General features: G+C 36.2%; 1 protein-coding gene across 1 annotated transcript; it reads right to left on the minus strand.

The window, feature by feature from the left end:
- Positions 1-484: 484 nt before the first annotated feature.
- LOC149542497 (indole-3-acetic acid-amido synthetase GH3.6-like) lies at positions 485-2,993 on the minus strand. The gene is made up of 4 exons (XM_089796208.1): positions 2,708-2,993; positions 2,191-2,292; positions 1,254-2,065; positions 485-1,113 (listed from the first exon to the last, which is right to left on the minus strand). The coding sequence occupies exons 1-4, from the start codon at positions 2,986-2,988 to the stop codon at positions 485-487; spliced, it is 1,824 nt and encodes a 607-aa protein (XP_089652334.1). The 5' UTR covers positions 2,989-2,993.
- Between the last annotated feature and the right edge of the window lie 10,197 nt (positions 2,994-13,190).

Below are 13,190 nucleotides of genomic sequence, written 5' to 3' on the forward strand. Positions count from 1 at the left end.
CACACACACATAAAAATAATTTACATTCATTATAGACAATTATGTTGAACATTCTAGCAACATGAACTATGAGGCAATCCACCAAAACATTCCCAAAGCTAAATAGGGACTGACATGGTGGGCGATTTCTCCATAACACCACAATACCATTTCTTATAATAACATTAAGTTTGTTGCATTGAACCTACTGGTTTCTCTATTCCAGCATTAACCCGTTTCTTAAAGAAAACATAAGTTGTTGCATTAGGGCCACTGATATATATGTTATTACTTACATTATCTGAAAACAAGCACACCATCCAAGCCTACGAGCCCCTCTACATCTTCCATATTTGTCGTAACAGGAAAACAGGCCCCATTGAACACAACGAAACGGGTACATTTCATTCAATTCCAAGTTTAACAAGTGCTTCAACTTCTAACTACTGAAAGTACAGAATGCACGAAAAAGGCAAAGGAGCATATAAGAAAGCAGAAAGCAGATTTACATGGACTTGGGCAATTTAGGTTCCCAATTGGTGCGGGCAGGAGTCCAGGTGGGACACTTTGGGCTGAAATAGGCAGCCACCACTCTAGAATTGAGAAGCTCAACAATTGGGGCGCACTTAACACAGCGAGGCGCCTTGTATTGATTGATAGAAGCTCCTCGAGCGATAGCGTAGTCCATCACCTCCTCAAAAGTCCCACTCTCCACCACTTTTATCTCCAGAGGCCCGATCGATTTGTCGGCGGCCCTGCCTTGCCTGTACACCGAATTCAGACTCTCTTCTACCGCCAGACAGCACTGCTGCAGCACGTGAGCCGGCACGGGCACCGCCGCCGCCGCCGCCGTCTCTCTTGCATGTGCATGCTCATGTCGGAGCTCCCAGAAAAGAACGTAGTGCCCCGGAAGCTTGGAGACGTCCGCGTAGCTGGTGTACTCCGCCACTGTGGCCCCGTAACCTTGGAGCTGTTCCGCCGCCTTTTTCACCGCGTTGTGGAGCTCCACTTCGTCGGTTTTGTCTGAGTCGATGCTCAGCATCACGTTTTCCCGGCAGACGAAGTGGAATTGCGGCGCCGCGTTGTGGAAGCCGCTCACCCGCAGCACGTCCCCCACTCTGTACCGATACAGCCCTGCCGCAGCACAGTTACGTCAACTTCGACTCACACTTTATTCCAAGTGAAACGTTTCGATTCGGCTAAATGTTCCAATATTGGTTCAGTTTTAATTACATCGCAACTAAAACTCAAATAGATAAACAAATGCTACTTACCCGCATAAGTGGTGATCACGAGCTCGTACTCCTTCCCCAGCTCAACATCCTTGAGGTCGACAAGTGGCGGGCAGTGATTCGCCTGCAGCTCCACGTCAGCATGGCGAGAAACAGGAAGGAATTCGAAGTAAGCCATGTTGGGCATGAGGGTGTAGGAGACCTCGGCGGGCTTGCAAAGAGGGCGGAGGTTGAGGCCAAAGTAGCACTCGGAGGAGGCGTACATGGTACACACCAGAGGAAGGCCGCCGCTGTAGAAGTCCAAGGTAGGAATATACTGAGCCATGGCGCCCGTCACGATGACGTCAAGGTACTTAGCCTTGGGCCAGAGACGGCCAATAATACCCTGCCACGACTCCCTCGAGCACTCTCTGTCCATCAAATCTGCCAGCTCAGCATCGGGAGCCAGTACGTTCATCCTCCTCACGCCCTCTCTCAAACACCCGTCTCTCACATGCTCTTCGCTCATGCTCCCCCTTCGAACGTCACGGCAAAGGGACTCCCAGTGCTGCTCCAGAAAATGTATTGCTCGGAGGAGCCCCGAGGCGAAGACGGCCCCCGCTCTCAACACCTGCTTGTGCTGGGCGAGGCCGCAGAGGAGCTGAGCGTACATGCTCTGGTGAGAATCAACGCACAGGATGGCCTCCATGGGGCTCGTCTGGACATCGTACGGATCAAATGCCTTTTCTCTGAAGTGCTTGCTCTTGTAGTAGCTTGTCAGGACTGGCCGAGCTGCGAGTCCACCAGGAGTCTTCGTTTCCGATTTTATGAAGAGGAAGTACATTGCTTTTCCCTTATCCAGCCCCTTCATGTACCTGTACCACATAAACCAACTTTGTTATTTCGGTTCGCTTATGATGATGAGCCCACCTAAGTTGACTAAATTATACCATGAGTTGTCAGATATGATATCCGCAAATTTGAAGAGAATACTACATACTGATTCATGACGGGCATGAGCAGGCTGTAAAGGAGTGTTCTTCGATCCAGCTCCTCTTCAATTGTGGGCATCAGCTTCCGCTCACCGCCAGATGTTCCAGAGCTGTTTACACAATTACCCCACATCAGACACAAAGAGTTAGATCATGTACATGCAATATCAAAGCTTAGTGTGTTCTCTTTAAGTTCAAGGATGAAGTACCCTCTAAGAAAACTCGATGTGTTTTCATATAGACTTTAGATAAACAAATCAGAAGTTTGTGTTCGTGTATTAGAAACAAAGAGGATCATTTTTAAACATCACAGACTAAGTAAGAAATTAAATTAATTAAACTTTAAAAAATAAGTCAAAATTTAATATGCAATATTCAACACGATAAATTTTCAAACAAATCATGACTTAGTAAACTGCTTAGGCCAATAAATAAGCCCTCTAAACAAAAATCAAAACTCGAAATGTTGTTTAAAGCCAATCAATATTCATACAAACGATCCAAAACATTCAAAGCTTAACATACCTAGTGAGGAATTCAGAGATGGGGTGAGAGGAAAGAATAGGAGAGTTATCACCATTAGCGATTCGGAGAACGTCAGGCTGCAGATCATCATATGTGATGACTGGCAAGAGTTTTTTGAAAGAGTGTCTATCAATGGCGCTCTTGTCGAGGCCATAACGCTTCAAGTACTCTGTGTGAGCGTTTCTGGTCAAGATTTCAGAGAGAACCTGAGCCTGAACTTGATCAGCATGAATGGTGACATGTTCGATGAATTGCAGAGCTTTTCTGTCACTTTCACGCATGAGACGAGCATCACTTTGCAGGGACATCATTTGTATGTTATGAACAAAACAATGAACTATCGACTTCAATTGTGAGTTTAAGTCTCTACTGCAGGAGTTGTATTTATAGCTGTTTTGTGCGGCCCCTCCACCCCCAAAGCTGTATTAAAAAAAACTTCTATCGCAATTAAAGATGAAAATTCATCTATAATGGTAATTGACAAGGCCAAACAGTTTGGAGGATTCGAAATTTGAAATACCGTATTTTTAACAAGAGATTTGAATATCGTTCACGGAATTATATTTTTTTGGTTGTAATCAAGGTAGATGGAATTATACCAACAAAGTCCACCTAACAAAGGAATATAGTAATGATCTTTTCTAAGTTCAGAAAAAGGCTAAGAAAAGAAAAGAATGCAAGTTTTTAAGAGTAGATTGTTCAAAAGATTAGATTAAACCTAAATTATTCGAATCTATACAGTGTAGTTCTTTACTTGAACATTTAATTGTATTATATTAATAAATCTAAATTAGAAAATAGTATAAGATTTTTATAAATTAAAATATAATATTCAAATGAAGAAATCTCTTTCTAATTTGTTGATTATATTTTTAATATAATGTAAATTGGATGGATAAGGAATTTTTTACTTTGTTGATTAAATTGTTAATGTATAAGGAAATGAGGTTTGTTTTTAGTAAATCAGTTATTAGCTAGTTAGTTAGTTTGGTGGGAAGTTATTTCTATTACGAAAAATAATGACTTTGTAGAGGCAATGCATTGAACACAATAAAGTGAACCAAAAGATGATAATAAAAATAACCTTTATTTCCGTATCCATTACAATTTAAGAAAAGATAAAGATTAATTATTAATTGAGCTTTATGCTAGTGCTCTTTCATCTATTGCCAAATAAGAAGTTATCTATATAAGGAGAAGCTCAAACCAAGAGCTAAAAGGGATGAATTGAAGTTTGAAATGATTTTATTATTAAAATGGGAAATTTGTCTTGATGAAGGGATTTTAAATCTCACTCATCTTAGTGATTGTTATATTTGGATGCAAAAGGAAGTTGATGGATTCATGCATTTGTCAAATACCTTGCTACTTTATTATCTTTTGTATGCAATACTACAACTAAGAAAAGGACAAAGATTAACTATTAAATGAGCTTTATATTTGATGTTGTTTCATTTCGTCTCAAATAAGAAGGTATCAATGAAGGGGGGAAGATCAAAGCAAGAGGTAGAAGTGATGGATTGAAGTTTGGAAAGTCTTTATTATTAAAATAATGAAATATCTCTTGACCAAAGGATTTAAATTTCACTCATCTATGTGAATATTGATTTTGGACGACTTCTAAATTTGGTTGCAAAAGTAAGTGGAGAGATTCATGCATCTTACAATAGTTTCTTACTTTATTAATTTTTGTATACATTCCTTCAAAAAAAATATAAAAGCAAAAGCTTCTTCAAGAATGAAACTTAGCCTTCAAGCTTTACATTATTTGTTTCTTAAGTCATTATTTACAACCACAAAATCTCCACTTCTCTATCTCATCTAAGTTTTTTACTTCATTAATATATTTGTAATATGAAAGAAATGCCTCTAAATATCAAACAAAAAATGAAACTAATGACTAGATGGATGCCAACCTATCTTGGGTTCCCTTTACCATCAAACTCCATCGACTTGTGCCTTCAAATATTATATTTCTCCTTATTAATTATGGAACAAGAAGGTGGATTTTAATTATGGAGAATGTAAAGTTTTAAGAAATAGAATTTAAAACTTACCTTTATAAAATGTACATTTATATATTATAGACCTAATTCTAATCTAAAACTATTTTCATGAAGTTAAAAGAGCTTCTATAAATTTGCTCAATATATTTAGTCAAATAACTCATCAATTTAAAATAACATATTTAATTTAATAAAAGAATAAAAATTATACTTTTACAATACTGTTAAGTAGTTATGAATATATTATACTACGACACAAGTAAAAAACAAACATGAAGCTCTAATTTTAATAATATAGATCTCCAAATAAAATGTGGCTATCCCTTTTAAGATAAAAGTTGAATTGTCTAAAATGATTCAAATTAATAAAGTCTCAATATTACATATTCATTCTTTTACATGTTTTTAAGTTTAAATGTGGGAGGAGGATATGTTAAGTAAGCAAAATAATAATTTCTACAAAAGTTTTCATCGTAGAAGAAAGTGGAATCAAATTGCGAGCGAAGGGATGGAAAACATCAGTTAAAAATAAGGCCGTCCGATATTAACGAACACCGTCCCTTTCCATTGAATATTATAAGCTGGTTTGTCGACTCATGATTTTCGCATGAACACCCCTCTCACGTAATCGTGTTCCCTAGCTGAAAATAACGTCTAACGGAATATACAGTAGCCCCTCCAACAAGCTCTAAACGACATTTATCCTTTCACGTTAGTCATAAGGATTCAAGAGGAGTCGCAACTAAATTTATGGTCTTCGATGAAGTGTTAAAGATTAGAGGTTTTTTACACGTGTTACTCTTTAACAAAATCTGGTCTTCATCTCAATTTTAAATTATCAATGATCTTTAACAAAATGTTAAAAGATTCTAAGATTTCTATGTTACTAGAATTTTATAGTTTTTATTAAATTATTAAAAAAAATTTTAAAATTAAATTAAATTTTAGTTATTTTTTTATAATATCTATAGTTTTAGTATATATCAAATTTTATTTAATGACATTCAATTTATAGTTTTAGATATGAAAATAATATTTTTAAATTTTTATAATTTGAATCAATAATGTAATGCACCAATTTAGAACTTTGCTCTTTTATGAAGAGAGTGTATTCTAGAACTTCTTTAAATGAGCAACCAAATTCAAACGAGTCATTCATTGTGACAATCGATCTGAAGACCCATATACGATGAACCCAAAACTCTTAACCATTTATATCACCTCTGATGAACTTTCTTTCTCAATTAGATCTCTATATTATCTAAATAAAAAAAGTGTTGCAATTCTATATCGAATTTATGTTTTTATAAGATTCAATCTAGAGTTAAAAAAGGAATCATATTATTCAATTTCTTCGATAAGAATCAACAAGTTAGCCCATGAATTCAAAGCTTAGTTATTTGATGAGGACAACTTTTCCTACAATTTTTTAACGTGATCAATTGAGTCTATACAATTAGCTATTGAGAGAATCAATCTCGAGACATACATGAGATAAACCGAAAACCCTTAATCAATTGCGCCATACCATGTTAACTTTCTCCTTTCTCGCTCACAACTCTATATTACTTATAAGAACAATTGCAATCAAACATCAATCTTATATTTAATAAAAATCATTTTAAAAAAGAAAATTCTTATCATTAACCTTCTCTAATACATAGTTTTCCGGTAATCAAGAGGAATTGACGAGGACAACCATCAATATGGAGCTTAGCTCTTTGACAAGGTGATCTCCTCTTATAACTTCAAAGGATGCTCGACTCGACTCGAATAAGTTAGATGCCAGACAACTTGAAAGATGCTTGACTCGACTTGAATAAGTTAGACACCAGATAACTTAAAAGATGCTCGACCAAACTCGTATAAGTCAAACACGAGTGAAAGAAAGACCTACATAAGATGAACTCAAAACCTATAACCAACTATGCCACTCTTTTAAGACCTACTTCTCCAATGACTCAGACACTACTAAGCATTGAAAAAGAAAGTTGACCCAGATAAGAAGGGCAACATTCTCAAAGAGAGTTGGGATTTGGAGGGTTAGAGGTGAGGCGGCGTAGCAACAAGGGAGGAAGTGAGAGACAGGGGTGACCCACATGTAACCCTAACAGCAAGCAATGGCAACAAAAGTCCCATACCCCCCAATGGAGGCCGCTTGTCTGGCCATTTAAAGAAAGAAAAGACGCGCATAATGCACACAAATTTGTTATTTCAAGGCTTGCTTAACCCATTAAACCAGACAAGAGCAATTATTCAAGAGAGGTGGAAGAAACCAAAGGTCCACTTGTAACAACTTCTCCCTATTCTCTCTCTACGTCTTCTTCAATCGGATACACACGTTTATTTTGCGTGGATAGACACGTCAGCGCGACCAGAAATGCGGAGGAAAGCGTTTTACGTCGACATTGCGAAGTCAAAGTCAACACTGGAAGAAGTAATAATAGACGGGATTGCAGGGAGTTCTATTCTCGGGAGGAGAAGTTAAATGCCTAGGTTTTCTAAAAATACACGCCTTGTGGAGTCGGGCTTTATTTTTTGTTTGGTCAAATTATGATGAGCCCTTCAAATAAGGACAAGTTTGACAAATTGTACCCTCCCCATTTTTAATTGGCATCGAATTTGAGGCTATACTTTTGTGGGCTTACAAACCAAATGGTTTTTATCTCTTGTATTACTTCACCTAAGAAGGTAGTGGTCCTTTGAATTAATCCGCTTTTATTGTTTCAATGTTTATATCTATGGTGATCTATCTTGAAAATGTTTTACATATATTATAATTTGTTTGAATAATGGAGTCTGATAACAAGTGTACTTAAATAATGTTAAATGGTCATGTTGGTAGTTTTTTTATTAATTTTTTAAAAAAAAATCTTAAATAAATGTAATTTCTTGAATGGACTATTTGTAAGCTAGGGATTGGTGCCACAATTTTTATTTTGTAAAATGATAGAAGTAGTATTATATCCAAATTCTATGTAAAAGTTTTTTTTTTTTTTTTTTTTTTTTTTTGCTTTTTTTGATATATAGTAAAATAATTATTTTTATTCTTAGATAATAGTTTTTCAGATTATCTATAATTTACAAAATTTTAGTTTAAAATATCAAGAAAAATTAATTGTAAATTTACACTAAAATCATTATAATAATTAACATTCAAAAATCAAGAAAATTGTATATTTTAATTTGTTTGAAGGATGGAGGGAGCAATTTGACTTGCATTAAGTTTAATGTTGAGGATACTTATTATTATTATAAGATTTGCTATTGCTTTCTTGATTTGGTCTTTGGCTTTAATGTATGTACTTTGAAGATTTTTCGCTTTCTTTTATGTTACATTTTTTCTTTTATATACAATTTAGGGTATATTTATTTAGTTATCTAATGCAACAAGAATCTAAGGGTACCCCTATTGGAGGTAAATTGGATCCTTGCAAATAATCAGATAGTGGAAACACAACAACAATGTACACAAATGCAAGATCTGATACCAAATCACAATACTTTCTTTATAGATATAACTTTTTACATGCACTATGTCATTATGTAAGGCCTTCCAAGTTAGGGCCAAATACAACAATAATTAAAAAATAGTTCTCGGTATGTGCAAGATCATGGTGTGTCAAAAAGTAGCAATGTGAAAAAAATAGAGTTTGAAAACATCTAAAAGCGTTTCAAAATTCGTTTTGACTTTTTTCCACCCATCTTGATACCAAAGCTAAAAAGTTGGGACCAAATATTTTTTGGGTATCCGATCGGTAATCAGGGATCCAATTTCATATCGGATACCCGAAACCTTTAACATAGATTTTTTTAAAAAATTGAGAGCTCTTTTTACATTGTGTTTTTTTTTGGCTTGAGTGTTGACCTCCATTCAAGTATTGGATTTCGGAATGGGTATACGATAAGGGTTATTTTTTAATTTTTTTAAAATGTTTTGAATGAATATTACTATAAATTAGTTATTTTTAGTTGAATTAGTTAAAAATTTGGTTTTTTTAATAAAAATTGTTGAAATTTAAGTACCCCCTCAAAACCATCCACCAAATGATCCCCTACCCCCTCAAAACCCTCTTCAAATTAAAGATTTGATATTTGAAAATCTCGCCAAATTGAGGGTTTTGTGAACCACATATAACACTATACCCACATTTGCTCCCATGTTATCTATGTTAAACACCATAGTGGATAATATTGAAACACTTACCAATGAAAAAAATGTTGCTCTTCACTGGTGTGACCAAATGCAAGCCATCTTTGATGATGAGTTGGACTATGATGAGGGTGCAGCCCTAAATATAACTAAAGATGATATGGTTAGCCTTTTTGCGGACCCAAAAATTGGTAAACAAGTAGAACACACAAAGCCCAAACTATCAATTAAATGGTGCATAAATGAGGCTATGCGTGTGAAATTTTGAGATCATTGGTGGATGGTTTTTGACATCCCTTCACACAACAATTTAGAGGTGCCATTTTATTTCATTAGAAAATTGTATGCAGAATTTGTGTTGGGCCTCAAGGTGAACTATTGGAGCATGAGGCCCAACATGGGTGTAGGAGGAGGAACGCCTTAGGATAGACCCTTTGCCCAGCGGAAGAAAGCTAGCACTTTTGTCCCCCCTACTAATGTCTGCCCCCTCCTCCAGTGCAGCATCCTAATATCACTGCAAAGGCTAACTCTCAGACTATTAGAGTGATCCATAGATTGAGTAACCTATTGATATCTTAAGCTAGGTCAGTGTTGCCTCCCTATGCTGATGATGCTAGCACGAGTTCATCATCGGCAAGCTCATCACATGTTTGTGTGCCCCATACTTGCATAATGTGCAATAATATTTTTCTAGGTCCCATAGGTGATCATTCTGAGTATCAATTTGTATTTGAGGAGGATACACCAGATGCATGTGCAGAGGCTACACACCCTAATGTGAGAGAGGAGGGGCATGTCGAGGCATGGAATCCTTATATGTTGGTACGTGTATACTTTATTTTGTTATGAAATATATGTGATTTAAAGTTAATATTTATAATAGAGTAATTGTAATTTGTAACCCATAGTGACTTATACATGTATGTGATCTTCATTCATGTTTAGTTGATGACTGAGAGGGAGCTCAGATAGGTTGATAATGTCACATTCTCAACTATTTCATTTGGCCTTGAGACATCTACATTATATTATGTTGTGTTCTCATTGGTTTTTTCTATTTGATATTGGAGCATATATAGTTTCTAATCTTTCTTTTCTCTTGCAAGTATCACCTATCAGTGGGGGGCAAAGTGTGAGGGATGAGGCACAACCAATTAACAAGGGAAAGGTAATTAAGTGCTTTTAAAGTGATTAAATATCGATGTATTCTTGTAAAATGTTTGTGGTAATGAAATTTAATTACATTCTTTATTGTGTAGGGCATGGCTAATGGTGATGAATCTAGGCAGATTCCATGTTGCAGACCCTTTGGCATTTCCATTCACAGTGAGAGCCCCATCAAATGCATAAGTATCATTTATTATTTTTCTTATTTTCATAAATAAATTCAAAATTGATTTATGTGATATTAACAAAAAGTATTTTGTATCTCATAGGAAACACCTAGTGCACAATGGGTTGGATGCCAGAGTTTTGTATCTTTGCTAGCATAGCCATTATATCCAGAGGAGGAGTCGACATAGGTAAGTTGTAGTTTGAATTCTTGATGCTATGAATTATACTGCTATAGTTTAAGTTGTAGATTCATCTGACAAACATATTTGAACATACACAAGCCACAATCAACGAGGTTCAAGCATTGCCAAGGACATATGAGAGGACTCCTGACCGACATAGGAAGTCAACGAGAGAGGTATTTATGATGAAAGTTTAACACTATAAATCTTCATTAAAAAAAAGATCATTATGCATTTGAGTAATTCAATGTTAGACACATATAATCATATAAATTTAGTATTCTAACTTTGGGTTTTCCTTTTTTGTTTATGTAGGAGGCATCTGATCCACCTAGTGCAGCAAGGAGGTTGCATTTTGATTATCCACCAGTACCATAGGATAGTATAGTTGTCATAAGATGCATCATGAGATATTTTGAGATGGCATATGCCATATTGTACATAGAAACATTGATATTATACACATTCTAATGGCATGATTAGCCACATTTTGTATATGGATCTATGTATTTTGATATATATTTGCATAATTTGTCTATGGATACATGAAATTTGATATATATTTGTGTAATTTGTCTATGGATATATGTATTTTGATGTATTTTTTTTCATTTATGTGCACAATGATATACATATTAATTTAGTATAGTATTGTTCAATTTATACTAGATCATGTGTATTGTTCATGTTTATGGAATATCATTCATTTTGATCATGTTTTTTTATGTCGATTTGAGTGCAATAATTTGTGAATAACATTTTAACAACCTTTATTATCAAATTTTGATGCAATTTTTAAATTGATATGCTATTATACATGTTTAATTTGAAATAATCTTTGCAATCCCTTAAGATGTCACTATGGTTCACCTGCCCAAACGCACTTAGAGCACCTTAGAAATGAGATAGGTTATTATAGGCCTCGGCATGACTATCCTATAGCATTCAACATTTCATCGATAGCCCCCATGAGCTCAAAGTTATGACCCTTGGAAGATCAGCCTTGAAATGCACTTAGAGCACCTTGGAGATGCTTCAGTATAGGGTGGTCATGAACGATGGAGGCTCTCTACGATCGAACAAGATTGTCACTAGGGTTCATCCACCCATCCAGAGCTAATGGAACTGATGATTCAATGCCAAGATCAGTAGTTTCAAAGTTACATTGTGATGCACCTATGAACTGAGGCACACTGTGAGTTTTGGCATTGAGCAAAATCGTTATACCGAATCCAAACAGAATGTGATCTTTCAAAAATGAGATAGGTTATTTTAGGCTTTGGAATGACCTTCCTATAGCATTTTACATTTCATCAATATCCCCCATGAGCTCTGAGTTACAACCCTTAGAAGATTGCCCTTGAAATACACTTAGAGCACCTCGGAGACTCTTCGGTACGGGGTGGTCACAAACGATGGAGGCCCTCCGCAACCAAAAAAAGGGTGTCACTAGGGTTCAACTAGCATCTGAAGATAATGGTGTTGATGATTTGATGCCAAGATTAGTGATTTCAAAGCTACATTGTGATGCACCTATGAATTTGGGCACACTGCGAGTTTTGGCATTGAGTGAGATCGTTGTGCCGAATCCAAACAGAATGTGATCTCTCAAAAATGAGATAGGTTATTTTAGGCCTCAACATGACCATCCTATTACATTTTATGTTTCATTGATAGTCCTCACGAGCTCTAAATTACGACCCTCAAAAGATTGACCTCGAAACGCACTTAGAGCACTTTGGAAACTCTTCAGTACAAGGTGGCCACGAAAAATGGAGGCTTTCTGTGGCCAAAAAAAGGTGTCACTAAGGTTTATCTACCCATCAAGGGCTAATGGTGCTAATGATTTGATGCCAAGATCAGCGATTTTTAAAGTTACACTGTGATGCACCTATGAACTAAGGCACACTGGGAGTTTTAGTATCGAGCAAGATCAGTGTGCCAAATCCAAACAAAATGAGATCTCTCAAAAATAAGATAGGTATTTTAGGCCTCAACATGACCATACTGTAGCATTTAATGTTTCATTGATAGCCCTCACGAGCTTTGAGTTATGACCCTCAGAAGATCAACCTCAAAATGCACTTAGAGCACCTTGGAGACTCTTCAGTACAGGCTCACCGCGAATGATGGAGGCTCTCTGTGACTAGAACAAGTGTATCACTAGGATTCACCTGCCCATATAGAGCTAATGGTGCTGATTATTTGAAGCCAAGATCAGTGGTTTCAAAGTTATGTTGTGATACACCTATGAACTAAGGCACACTGTGAGTTTTGGCATCGAGCAAGATTGTTGTGTTGAATCCAAATGGAATGTGATCTCTCAAAAATGAGATAGGTTATTTTAGGCCCTGACATGACCATCTTGTAGCATTTGACATTTCATCAATAACCCTCACGAGCTTTGAGTTATGACCCTCGAAAGATCAACCTCAAAACGCACTTAGAGCACCTTGGAGACTCTTCGATATAGGTTGGCAGTGAACAATGAAAGTTCTTCATGGCCTAAACAAGGGTGTCACTAGGGTTCACCTGCCCATCTAGAGCTAATGGTACTAACAATTTGATGTCAATATTAGTGGTTTCAAAGTTGCACTGTGATGCACCTATGAACTAAGGCACACTACAGGTTTTGGAATCGAGCATGATCGTTGTGCCAAATCCAAATAGAATGTGATCTCTCAAAAATGAGAAAAATTATTGTAGGCCTCGACATAACTATTTTGTATCATTCGATGTTTCTCGATAGCCCTCACAAGCTCCAAGTTATGACCCTTAGAAGATTGACCTCGAAACGCACTTAGAGC

This window comes from Cupressus sempervirens, chromosome 8, assembly GCF_028749045.1.
Source record: "Cupressus sempervirens isolate cs-2001-9-10 chromosome 8, ASM2874904v1, whole genome shotgun sequence".
In the NCBI taxonomy this organism is placed as follows: domain Eukaryota; kingdom Viridiplantae; phylum Streptophyta; class Pinopsida; order Cupressales; family Cupressaceae; genus Cupressus; species Cupressus sempervirens.

Bases quoted from the DNA above. Each gene is read 5' to 3' on its own strand.
- LOC149542497 (XM_089796208.1), bottom strand. From the start codon at position 2,988: ATGCGTGAAAGTGACAGAAAAGCTCTGCAATTCATCGAACATGTCACC. The intron at 2,293-2,707 runs GTATGTTAAGCT...TTGTGTAAACAG, and splicing joins ATCTCTGAATTCCTCACTAG to CTCTGGAACATCTGGCGGTG. The intron at 1,114-1,253 runs GTAAGTAGCATT...GTGCTGCGGCAG, and splicing joins CGTGATCACCACTTATGCGG to GGCTGTATCGGTACAGAGTG.